At 49.3% G+C, this 12,071-nt stretch overlaps 1 protein-coding gene across 2 annotated transcripts in view; it reads left to right on the top strand.

The window, feature by feature from the left end:
- Positions 1-12,071, top strand: part of Gnao1 (G protein subunit alpha o1) — a 153,786-nt gene that overhangs the window by 82,184 nt on the left and 59,531 nt on the right. For both annotated transcript variants that reach the window (XM_052167354.1, XM_052167353.1), the window contains exon 3: positions 1,700-1,841. In XM_052167354.1, coding sequence (XP_052023314.1) covers positions 1,700-1,841 — 142 coding nt within the window. The remainder of the gene's footprint in view (positions 1-1,699; positions 1,842-12,071) is intronic.

Here is a 12,071-nt window from a genome sequence, read left to right as displayed (position 1 = left end):
TCTGCTCTGAGTAACTCAGTAGGAATTTTATTCAGCAATAAAAAAGAATGAGTTAACAAGACATGCTACAAATTGGGCATATCTTGAAACGGCCTTTTAAAAAAAAAGATTTTATTTATCTTATATACGTGAGTACACTGCCACTGTCCTCAGACACACCAGAAGAGGCACTAGATCCCATTACAGATGGTTGTGAGCCACCATGCGGTTGCTGGGAATTGAACTCAGGACCTCTGAAAGAACAATCAATGCTCTTAACCGCTGAGCCATCTCTCTAGCCCCTTGAAAAGACTTATTAAATTACAGGACCAGTCACATACACACACAAATCATATAATATTATGAATGTGGACTGTCCCAACTATGCATGTTTTTAGAAATAGTGTAGTTGGGTGCTGGTTTAGGATTGAAGTCGGGTCTACAGAGTGACTGGTGACAGGCACAGGGATGCTTTGTGAAAGCAATAAAATATTCCACAGTTAGAATGCAGTTGTGTTTGCCCAATTTCTTGAATTTACTAAAGCAAATATTAAGTTACATGCTTTAGGCAAGCAGACTGTGTGGTATATGAAATGAATCCCAATAACACTGTGTTCATGATATTTGTCTGTGGTGTTCTTCTAGACAGAAAGGAAGTAATGAAGACCTGTACAGGGGCTTTGATGACATAGAAAGAGGGCTCATCTCTAGTGTTGAAGCCTGGGTATGTTGCACATGGTGTTAATTCCTGTTCTGGAAACGTGGCCATCAGAGAGTTCACACAGTCTGTCAAAGCACAAAGAGTCTCTGATGCTGTCCTTAAAACGTTCTTGGCTTTTCTTTACTTCTGTTTTAAGACTATTCTTACAGTTTGTGTGTGATTTCCTCTTTCCTGAATCCTTGTCAGTAATGAGCATGTACCAAACAAAGGCCACCAAAGACTGTCACACTGCCTCTGCTCTGTGATGTCCCTGTGTGGACTCTGTCAATAGTTAAGATCCAGCAGAACAGGGTGACTACCTAATACCAGCTAAGGAAGACTATGGAAATGCCCTCTGCTGGCTTTTCCTCTGACGGTGTGTATCTTCCACGTGTGCACAGGCTAGGATGGTTGTTTACTTAAGACAGGCATCACCCTACTTTCATTAAAAGCACTGTGAGTGAGCTGTGGGCGTGGCTACCATCTCCCCTTGGAGACCTGTCCTCACCTAGCAAGTACATCCATCTGATCCTGGCTTTAATCCATACCAGCAGAGGGGGTGGGGTTTGGTTGAGAGACAGATTGCGTTGTTCGCTTGCTCGGTTCGTTCAGGGATCCTCAGCAGTACCCTCTGTGTGTTCACCAGTCCCGGTTCCGCACTGTTCTTAGGTCACCAGCAGCGAGCATGGGATGAGCAACTGGTGTTTGCCGTTCTTAATACAGGTGCTTTCAAGTGTCTGCAGCCCCTTGTTTCTTTCCCTGAATATAGATTATGAAGACTATATACTATAGTTACTCAGTAACTCAGGTAAATGGGTTTTTGTTTTGTTTTGAGTTTTAGATTTTTAGATTTTACAGCACCTGTAGAGCAGCTCAGTAATCCAGCATTTCCACAGGACCCGGCTCTCCCGTTCTCCCTCTGTGAACGCAGGGCTTGCGCTGAGGCCTCCAAACCCTGTGTTGTCCATGTCAAGCGAGGACCCTGCACTCATCACATGCTGTTTGTGGTTTTTCCTCTAGGATCATCCATGAAGATGGCTTCTCTGGAGAAGACGTAAAGCAGTACAAGCCTGTTGTCTACAGCAACACCATCCAGTCTCTGGCAGCCATTGTCCGGGCCATGGATACTCTGGGCGTGGAGTATGGTGACAAGGAGAGGAAGGTAGGCATAGTGAAGAGAGGCCTTTGTGACTCTCCTACCTCCTCCTGATAATGACCAAGGGAGGTTTTGCTTTATGTCGAAGAGAAGGTAGTGGCCACCAGCCCAAGCCATTTTACCAGTCCCTGATAAATGCAGGCAAATCGTGTGTGACTGGCAAGTCTCACCAATATAAGCAAAATCCAAAACATTCCTAGTATGTTCTGTAGATGAGAAAGAGTGAGAGATATTTTGAGTCAGCACAACTCTGAGGAAGTACCTGACTCCAGACAACTGGCTTGATCAGAAAAATATTTACTGAACAAAACCCACTTTGCTAGGTGCCATCTTCCTTCCTGAGGAGAGCTGTCCTTAGCTTGTAGGAAGGAAGCATCCACTGGAATTGCCTCTCATTCTTCACACCAGTGGGTGTGCTTTCTGCCTTTCCTGGTAGGTGTGAGGCCCTCCTTCCTGTAGAGAGTGGGCATTCGAAAACAAGGACTGTTCTCTGATAAAGGTAATAAAAGCCTTTTATTTGCAAACATTTGCATCCATCACAAGGCTAAACTACAAACAGATAACTGTGGAAAAGCTCCAGAAAATGAGGACTGTGTGAAGGAGGTGTGAAAACAACCTGAGAATTCTCTCCAAAAGCTGGACTTTGCTCCCCACACCTACCCAGGGAGCAGCTGGAGGTCTTGGAGTAGCTGGAGGCCTTGAAGAAGCTGGCCTGCATTGAGGTCTCTGAGTAGGGAGCTTAGTCTCTGGTGACTGAACTGATACACATTTCCCTGCCTCACTGATGAAAGCTATCCTGGCCTTCTCAGGGTCTGACAAATTATCTGTGTCAGATAGCTTTGCACGTAAAATTTAATATGTTATGCACAAATCCTCATTCCACGGGGCAGTCACCTCAGCTCAGGATGATGACCCTAGAGCCTGGAGTAATAGGTGACTGACACGGTGTCTGTGACAGCCTAGGGTGGGCAGCAGGGCCCTGGCAGAGCCCATCCATCTGCTGCTCCTCAGAGGCAGGACAGGAAGCTGGCAGCGTATCTATCACAGGTTCTTCTCCTGTGGGAGACCAAGGGTACATGGAGGGCAGAAGGGGGAGCAAGGGTACCTCTGCCTCTTCAGGCTTGTTCCAGCCAGCATTCTCTGGGCAGGAGCAGGCACAAAGGGAACCTTGTTCAGAGAAGGCTGATGGTCAGAAAGTACCTGTGAGGCAGTGTGGGTAAGTGGTACACAGTGGCTGGTGAGAACTGCAGAGTCTCCTTCATCCTCATGGCCGTAGAACTGTGGGCATGAAAATAACCATCATCTGCAGAGCACCCGCTCCCAGCCAAACACTGCGCTGAGCCCATGTTTACTGTACCCTAAGCATAATAGGTCATCAAAAAAGTCTCTTGAATGGAATTATAGTCTTCCTCTCCCCATTCTAAGAGAAGAGGTGTGCCTGGAAGTTTACCCTTAAATGACCATATGTACACTGCCCAGTGTGTACAGTACCTGTGTGTAGCCTCATGGGAAGTGTTGCATTCGTTAAAGACTGTTGATTAGGCTTGGAGGAAGCTGGCCGTTTTCTTGGGAAGACAGATGCACAAGCTCTTGGGTGTGGTCTTTGTTACCTGTGGTCAAGGCTGGGTAGGCTCCAAAGGTAGAGGGACCTGACTGAGAGAGAGCTAGCTTCCCAGCACTGTCAGAGAAATAATTCAGAGACAGGTGGACCAAGCAGGCCACTGGGACAACACTTTATTACAGAGCAGAGGCACATACTCAAGTGTGAATCGAAGTCTCAAGAGATCAGGTGGCGCTGTCGAGGGTTGGATCACTCACTTAGGACAAATAATGGAAGGGAAGATTATTTTTGAGTTGGATGGCATGGAGCAGGGGCAGAGAATGGGATGAGATTTTTCCCAGTCAGGTTTCTCCTGTTTTCCATCCTTCTATGTCCCCGGTATATGACCTGGTGTCATCTGCATAATACAGACAGGCAATTTTATCAGGCTAATAATATGCAGATGCCATTAAAATGAGGCAAAGAACAAATAGTGGTCCTCTTGATCAGCCATGTTAGCCCCAGTGGTCTTGAGTGGTCTTACTTTTTTACCTTTGAGGATCATATTTTGTCCTGCTATAATACAGCTGTGCAGCTGCCTTACCTTGAAGTCTGCCTCTCTTTTCCCTGTGTCTGTCTAGGTGACCTCATTTTCTTGAGCTAGTCAAAGGAGGTTTCTTAAGGAAAGGGAAAACTATAATGCCTGATACCTAGGTATGGTTCAAAAGGTCGTCGTGGAGTGGGGCGCGACTGAAGCAGACAAGCAGCCCTGAGTACAGGCAGTGTCTTGATAGTGCCCAAAGGAGATTTGGCTGGCAGAGGGAGGAATGTGATAAGAGCGTAGGCAAGGGTGAGAAAGTTGGAAGTACAGGTAAGCCGGATTTGGTGAGCCCTGGATGGCAGCCAGGGAGTGTGGTTTCATCCTGCTAGGAGGAAGCAACCATTGACAGACTGTGCTAGAAAAGGGGATGTGGTGAGATTTTAGACGCTTCTGGTGGCAGGCTTAGGGTGACCTCATCAAAGAGTGGCCAGAGAAAGAAGAAGCTCTGGAAACTGTGGCAATAGAGTACGCATGAGATCTGGGGTCAGGTGAGCAGTCTGAAACGAAAGGTGCGCAGGGAGGTGTAGTGACAAGAGGATCTGATGGCCTTGGTGGCCTTGGTGATGCCTTGACACCGGGCAGAAATAAGGACTAAGAACCAAGCTCTTGAGTGGCCAGACTGGAGCAGTGGATCAGCCAGAGGCAGAGAGAGAAAAGGCTTCTGGGTAGTGTGATTTCCAGACCAAGAGTTGCAACACGGATTGATCAGCAAGGAGGTGGGCCGAGTCAAAGCATTGGAGCTCCAGGAATTATTGGTTCCAGGATAGTGGAGGCTTCTGCATTTTATCTTCTGGGATCTGTGTTAAATAATGTACATTGCTATTTAAGGAATACTGTTTAATGTTAACCCTGACATCCGCTTTGCAGTGGTTGCTATTGCTGTCATTTTATTAGTGGAAACAGAGAGAAAGACAGACAGAGAGAAACAGAGAGAGACAGAGAGACAAAGGCAAAAAGCAGCAGTACCTAACAAAACTACAGTCCACAGCAAAGGCTCACATAAACAGACAGGCTCAGGACAACCAGGCAAAAGAGCTCCTAAGCTAGGACTGGCACACACCTACAATCCTAGCACTTGGGAAACTAAAGCAGGCGCATAGTAATCTGAGACTACTCAGGGCACAGCAGCAAAGTCCTGTCCAATGTTTTTTTAATTCATTAAAAAAATGGAAAATGAATGAAAGAAGCAGCCAGCACCCACTGCCTTTCTCCTGCTTTCTTTCCTGTCTTCCTGATGTCTGTCTAACCATTCCCTTGTATTCCACTCCACATCCCCTCATGCGCAGGTCTCCAGAGGCCGTCTTCTCTACCCCTAGCCCCAGGCTGCCTTTGCCTTTCTCTTCTGTGTTTCCCATGACTCCCCTCCTCTGCACACACTTGCAGGTCCTTCCAGCTTCTCCGCCCACTTGAGACTGCATTTCCTTCAATCACAAATACTGAGCATGTGTTTGGAGAACAGTGCATGAGCCATCAGGGATGGATACAAAGATCACGGAGCCCAATCTTGTTCATAGGAGAGACCCTGCCCTGCTCATGCCCAGAACTCATGCAGCTGAATCAGCCTGCTCCTTGTTCTACATGGCTGGGTCAGGCCCTGAGCTTCTGCTTTGAGGGAGGCATCCACTGCCTAGGGCCTGCTGATCTGGCTGCTGTACCGTGATAGGAAGGAAAAACCAACTGTAAGGAATGGTCATCCCCTCTGGCCTCCTGTCTCTCTTCGCTATTCTCACAGCTACCTCCAACCCTCTCCTTCAAGCTTTCCTTATCTCCACAGCCAGACAGTGGGTCCGTGACGTCAAGGGCAAAGGCTGCTTTTCATGCCTTCTTGATCACCAGCCAAAGGAAGGCTAGAGTGGCTTTATGAGTTTCTCCGTTTGATCTTCTAACTAGGCATTTATACAGCGGTGGGTTAGAACGGAGACAGACACAGCAGTACTTAGTGGTGTTTTTAATGTTTGTAAAAGTTCAGTCATGAGAAGCATGGTGGGGCAGGGGCTCTGGGGCTAGTCTGCTATACTACCCTAACAAAATTTCAGCTATACTTCCTGCTGGAGACCACAGAAAGAAGCCTCCTCTCTCTCAGTAGCACACTGGGAGATGGTAACGAAGACAATAGACACCGACATCGTGGGGTTGTCTGTAGATCAGCACATAGTAGGTGCTCTGGAAAGTTAGGGAATGGTAGCATCATGATTCCCAGTGTTGATTAGGCTGTGATGGGGAGGCCCACCCAGGAAGAAGGCAGCATGGTGTAGGTAGGAGGTGGGCCTCCTCTGTTGGTGTTTCCACTTCTGCCCTGGCTACTGTTGGCCATCTATCCATCTATCACAGAGACATAGAAGAAAGAAAGGAGCAGGTGGGGATAAGTCTTAACTCTCGCATGATTGGCGTATTGGTAAAAAGGTGTTGGTGAGAAAATGGTGCAGCAACAAATGGGAAAAGCAAAAAAAAAAAAAGTCTCTCCCCTCCTCCCCCTGCCTCTCCCCCTCTCTCTCTGCCTCACTTTCACACCCTCCAGTCTACCCAGCCCCATTTTCTCTCATCTGATGGTTCACCAGAAGTAGTTTACAAGAATGAGAATCAAAATTCTAGTCATCAAGTCAGCTGAGTGCCCCTCGAGTGTCTGAGAGACCCCATTCCCCTAACATTGCCACAGGAGGACCTTGTCTTTGGCAAGGGAGTACCCAGGATACCTCCTTTGGGCTCAGAATTGACTTTAAGTTGACAAGCTTCCAAAAGACCCGCCACTGCCTTAGAAGATGAGACCTACAGAGAGATCCTGCCCAGTCAGGGCCATATTTAGAAGTTCCTGGAAAATTATGAAATTAAGAACTTGAAAAAATGAAGTCGTGACATTTTGATGTATTTTAAATGGATATACTTGGGGGCCCACCCCAAATGTAATGGAATAAGATTATGTTTCCTACAAAATAAGTATGAGATTTACCAATACACAGACTTATAGTGGCGGTGCTGGCCCTGTGATCCTACAGTGGGGCACAGGCTGGTGCTTGGTAAACATTGTAATGGTTCACCCCAAGAAGTCTCTCTGGGGCTATAACTCAGGTTTATTTGGTCTTTGCCCCCCTGTTGGTCCATGTTCCTTTGTAAATGGACCCACAGGGGAGCTTGTTAAGCCAATAGGGCACATTTTGTATTGTTGACGAGTCTCAGGGAATGAAAGAGGATGTTTTCTTGAGGTGCCAGAATCATGTGGATGAGGCCATGAATCATAGGTTCGTGACAATAGATAACCCCAGCGGTATCTGCCCCACCTAACCCAGCGCAAGACCCCACTAAATGTATGTAAGGGCTTTGCAATGTCCACCGTGAGGTGGGATTATGTCCACAGCTGTCTGTCACTCTAATGAAGTACCTGATGAAATTAATTTGTAAGAGAAATGGTTTACTCTGCTCACAGATTTGGAGCATCCGCACTGTGATCAGATAGTCACGGAGCTTTAGTCTGCGGGTGCGTGTGTCATGTTAAGACTGAGAGATACATGGCAAAGGAAATGTATAGTCAGGGAACAAGCTTAGCAAAAAGTCTGGGTGTAGCGGCACGCTTCTCTAACTCCCACACTCGGGAGGCAAGACATCTCTTTGAGTTCTAAGCAGTGAGACCCTATCTTAAAAGGGGGCTCGGGGCTGGAGAGATGGCTCAGTGGTTAGCTGCTCTTTCAGGAGACTCAGGTTCACTTTCTCATGCCCACATGTTGACTCGCCATCCCTGTAACTCCAGTCCCAGGGAAGCCAACACCCCCTTCTGGCCACCACAGGCATCAGGAAACATAGTATATAAGCATACATACATTCAGGCAAAATGCCCAGACACATAAAATAATAACTTTTTTAAAGAAGACAAAGAAGGGGCCAGAGTCCACTTTCACCTTCCAGGGCATGTCTCCAGTGACATAAGGATCACCCATAATGCCTTGCTTCCTGAATGTCACACCTCCTCCCAATGGCGCCATCTAGGAAAGCATGGACCTCAGGCAACACTATCGATCCCTCCTTGAAGGGAGGAGCAGTGTACGCCTCACCTCTCCACCCACAGCTGTTCGTGTGCACCTGTTCCTGGTTCCTCAGCACCTCCCTCCCCGCCCCCCATTCTGCTTTATCTGCTGGGAGCCAGCTCTGGTCTACCACTACTCCCAGAAACCTCTCGTGGTGAGTTAGGATGCTCTTCTTACAAATGATTGACAATGCAATCAAATGGGTTATTATAAAAAGCAGTCATCTGGAGGGCTGGGATACAGCGTGGTGGTAGACGGCTTCCCTCATAGCCACAAAGCCCTGGGTTTGGTTCTCAGAACCACAAAAATAAAACAGGAATGACAGTCAGCTGGACGATGATGAAGCCCAGGAGTGGTGCTACAGGGGACCATTGATTCCTCTGGATCTCTCTGACTGTGAGTTGCCACCCCATGATGCTGTCGCCCACCAGTCTGGAAGCCGGCTGCAGTAGTTGTCCTAAGCCAGGACATAAGTGCCATCTCTTCCCAGAGTGCTCCACAAGACCTGGGGGCTCTTCCATCTTATTGGCCCAATTAGTAACGAGACCTGGCACTGAATCAACCACTGTGACCAAGGGATAAGATTCTGATTGGCTGGGGGATTCCGAGGACAAGAGTGAATTTCACATAGGGAAACCAAGACGTCACAATAAGAGATGAAACCGGAAGTGGAAGCTGGGGGAGCCATCATAAGCCACCTTACGTCTCCCTTTGACTTTGGCCCTGACCGCTGTACCTCTGTGTGGAGGATTCACACGGTGATGGAAAGCCAGCCAAGCTTCTAGTATGTACATGGTAACCAATACTGGCCTGAGCCAGTATTCCTGTTCCCAAGGTGGACGGCCAGGGGCCTCCAGGATCCAAAGTGACAGAATACAAGGATGCTCAGCCCACCTCCCATTGTGCTGGCCATACTGTCCTTCCCATAATGGGGCAGTGAGAAGGGTGGAAATAAAGGGGGAGACGGGCAGTTAGTAAGGGACTGGGGTCTTTCCCAGCCGGCCTGAACCAGCTGAAGCCACCGAGAAGAGCCTTATTTTAGTGCTCCTAGGAGTGGTAAGGTCATCCAGCAGGGCTAGAGCCAGGCTTCCAGACCAGGAGGCATGGCTGGGAGTCCCGGCCCTGCCTGCTGCTTGCCGCCTTGGTACTTGAGGCTTACCACATAGCTGAGCTTCTCACTTGAAAAGCTGAAGTGATACCTGCACCTGGCACAGGATCGTCCTGGCCAAAATGAATTAGCACACGGCAATGGCCACACGCAATGCCAGCTCCTCCTCAGAGGCCTTTTGTTACCCTGGGGCCCCCACCTCGCCACATATTTCACCATGAGCCAGGTCTGAAAGCCAGAGTGTCACAGTTGCTCAAAACCAGAGGCAGAAGGACAGTATCCAAGGGCCACTGAGATACCATGGTTAAAGAGGTGGAGCCAGGCAGTGGGGTCCCTAAGCACGCGCCTCTTTCTTCACCTTGCAAGGAGGAGCACAGGGGCCTTCTTCTGAACTAGGCCCAGAAAGGCCTGGGAGAGGAGCATGATGGGAGGGCGGGGTGGGGGGGGGGACGACTCAGAGAGGAGAAGAGGCCAAGGCTGCATAACCGCCACCTGGGGAGCGTTGGAGTCACCCTGCCAGGTGTCCTAGCCCTGGAACAGCCTGGCCCAAAGCAAACCTTCCTGAAACGGCAGCTACTTTATTTCCAGGAATGTTATTCCCCACCCCTCCAACTGAAAAATGTCTACCCTTCTGACAACATCCAGTTCATTCATTCATTCATTCATTCATGAATTCGCTATGCCCTGCTGTGTGCCAGCAGGACTATAAGCACTGTACACACTGTGGAGAACCAAGAGCAAACAGGTCTCTGATTCTGTCCTGGCCCCAAACTAGCAGAAGCACACATACACATACACACACACACACACACACACACACACACACACACACACACACACACCATAGTTTTAAGCTACTGAATGGCACCTTACTTGATCTCTGCAGAGAACAAAGTATCTGATTAAAAAGGATGAGGAGTTAGCGTGAGAAATGAGGGGTGAGAAGGGAGAAGAGTGTTCTGGGGAGGTGGAACAGCATGTGCAAAGGCTAGAAGAGCAGGGGGTCCGTGTCAGTGGTACCCAAGCATCAAGAGGAAGAAGAACAGAGGGTAGGGCAGCAGACGGAGGCAGGGCAGCCAAGTAGGAGGAACTCCTGGGCATGGAAGACAGTTGGTTTTGTCCCCGGCTCAGCCACTGCAGGCTGAAAGCAGGAGCAAGCATGGCTTACTTTGGAGGCCACTGTGTCCAGGAAAGAATGCACAGAGGAGTTAACAGTGACACCCAGGGATGGAGAGGGCTGCTGTCCACCTGACCCAGTGCTCCTCTTGGTTCCCCATAATATAACCTAGAAAAGGGTGCTGAACCCTGAAGATGTCTTTTGGGTGCAGATGGACAGCCTACTGCCCCAGGCCCTGCCTTCCCCACACTGGGCATCTCAGGAGAAACCACTTCCAGGTTATGCAACCAAGATGCTGCTGCCTCCTCTCCTCAGAACCAACTTGACTTAGCCCCACCCCTGGCCTCAGTCCCCTCATCTGTTAGTCAGGAAAGAACACATATTCATAATAAATCGCCACAAGTCAGTTCTTGCAACACGAAAGCTCCAGCAAATGCTACAGGGGCAAAGGGACCCACAGACCCTTCCTGGCCCACACAGCAAGCTCTGTCACTGAGCCGTGTGCTAGCAGGCTCGACTCTACCCTTCCCTTCCTCAGCAGCCCTGAAGCAACCATGGATTCCTGAGGACGGGTGGACTAGGATCATTTGCACAGACAAATTCCCCTCCTCCAAGATCCCTAGCCTGAGGTCCCCAGGGCAGAGTCCTAAAATAGCTCAGTGCTGAACTCAGTCTCTCTTCCAGCTCTGTGGGGGCCTGCTGCTTCTCCTGCTTTCTGCCTTCCTCTTGCTTCCTGCTGCATTTCCACAGCAACCCCCACTTGCTCCACAGAGCCCAAACCAGCTGGCTCCCCTGAGGACCACCGGCCAAGGCTCTCTCTTAGCCCAAGGTGGCTGTCTGGGAACAGTGAACCTGTCGGCCGAGGCTCTTTCTAGGGGCTCCATCTCTGCTTTCTAGGGGCTTTCATCTCTGCGGCCTGAATGATGATGTCCTTAACACTTCCTCCTGGGACCAAGTCCAGGCATTCCACTATGCAGCAAGAACCTGGTACTGAGGTCGTCACAGAATAGGATGTCTTCTCGTGGAGATCCACAGAGCACAGCCTTTGAAGTCAGGCAGAGCCAGGGGGTGCAAGAGGCTACCCACTTATTAGCTCTGTGACCCTAGGCAGTTTCTTTAGTTACCCTAGACCTCAGTTTCTTTATCAGAGATAAATCCTATCAGTATGTCTCTGGCAGGAGATAGACCTTTCTGCCACAACAACGAAGCCCCTAGTCACAGCAGCATAGCCATAGAAATGCTTTTCTTTCTCACAGGGTGGGACCCTCCTTCCTGATGCTCTGGCACACACAGGGTTTCTACTCCCACTGTGGTCTGAAACTATTCTAACCACCCCTGCTAACTAGCAGCCACAGAGGTGGGAAGGGGTAACACTGGAGTCTGTGGGAGGCCAAAGGGTGCTCTATTGGTAAAGAGTCAAACTCAGATAGCACGGATCACCCATTAGTGAGGATAGGGGCCCAGGACATACATTGTGTCCTCCTCACCAGGAAGAGGGGCACTAGACTGTAGACAGCCTTGCATGCTAGGCCAAGGAGTACAGATTCCAAAGGGTAGGCCATGTGGTATCTAAGTTAAGGGAAGACCCAGGGACAAGCAGTGTTCTAGAGAGACTAGCTTGGTAAGTGGCAAAGCTTGAGGTCTTCCTGTTGGGTATGGCCTCAGGTCAGTTTGCTTCAGACTTTGATCCGAGACCCTTGACTCTCTTCTGGCCAACAGTGGCAAGTTCTTTACCCTCACTGGCCACTGATAGCCAGCCTTCCCTGGCAGGGCAAGGGCCTTGCTTTGGCTAACTAGTGCCTCAGTGGCTTCACCCGAGAGCCTGCCTGTCCTTAGCCGGATGAGCTTCATCAC

This window comes from Apodemus sylvaticus, chromosome 21 (genome assembly GCF_947179515.1).
Source record: "Apodemus sylvaticus chromosome 21, mApoSyl1.1, whole genome shotgun sequence".
In the NCBI taxonomy this organism is placed as follows: Eukaryota; Metazoa; Chordata; class Mammalia; order Rodentia; family Muridae; genus Apodemus; species Apodemus sylvaticus.
This window is presented reverse-complemented; position numbering and strand designations above follow the sequence as displayed.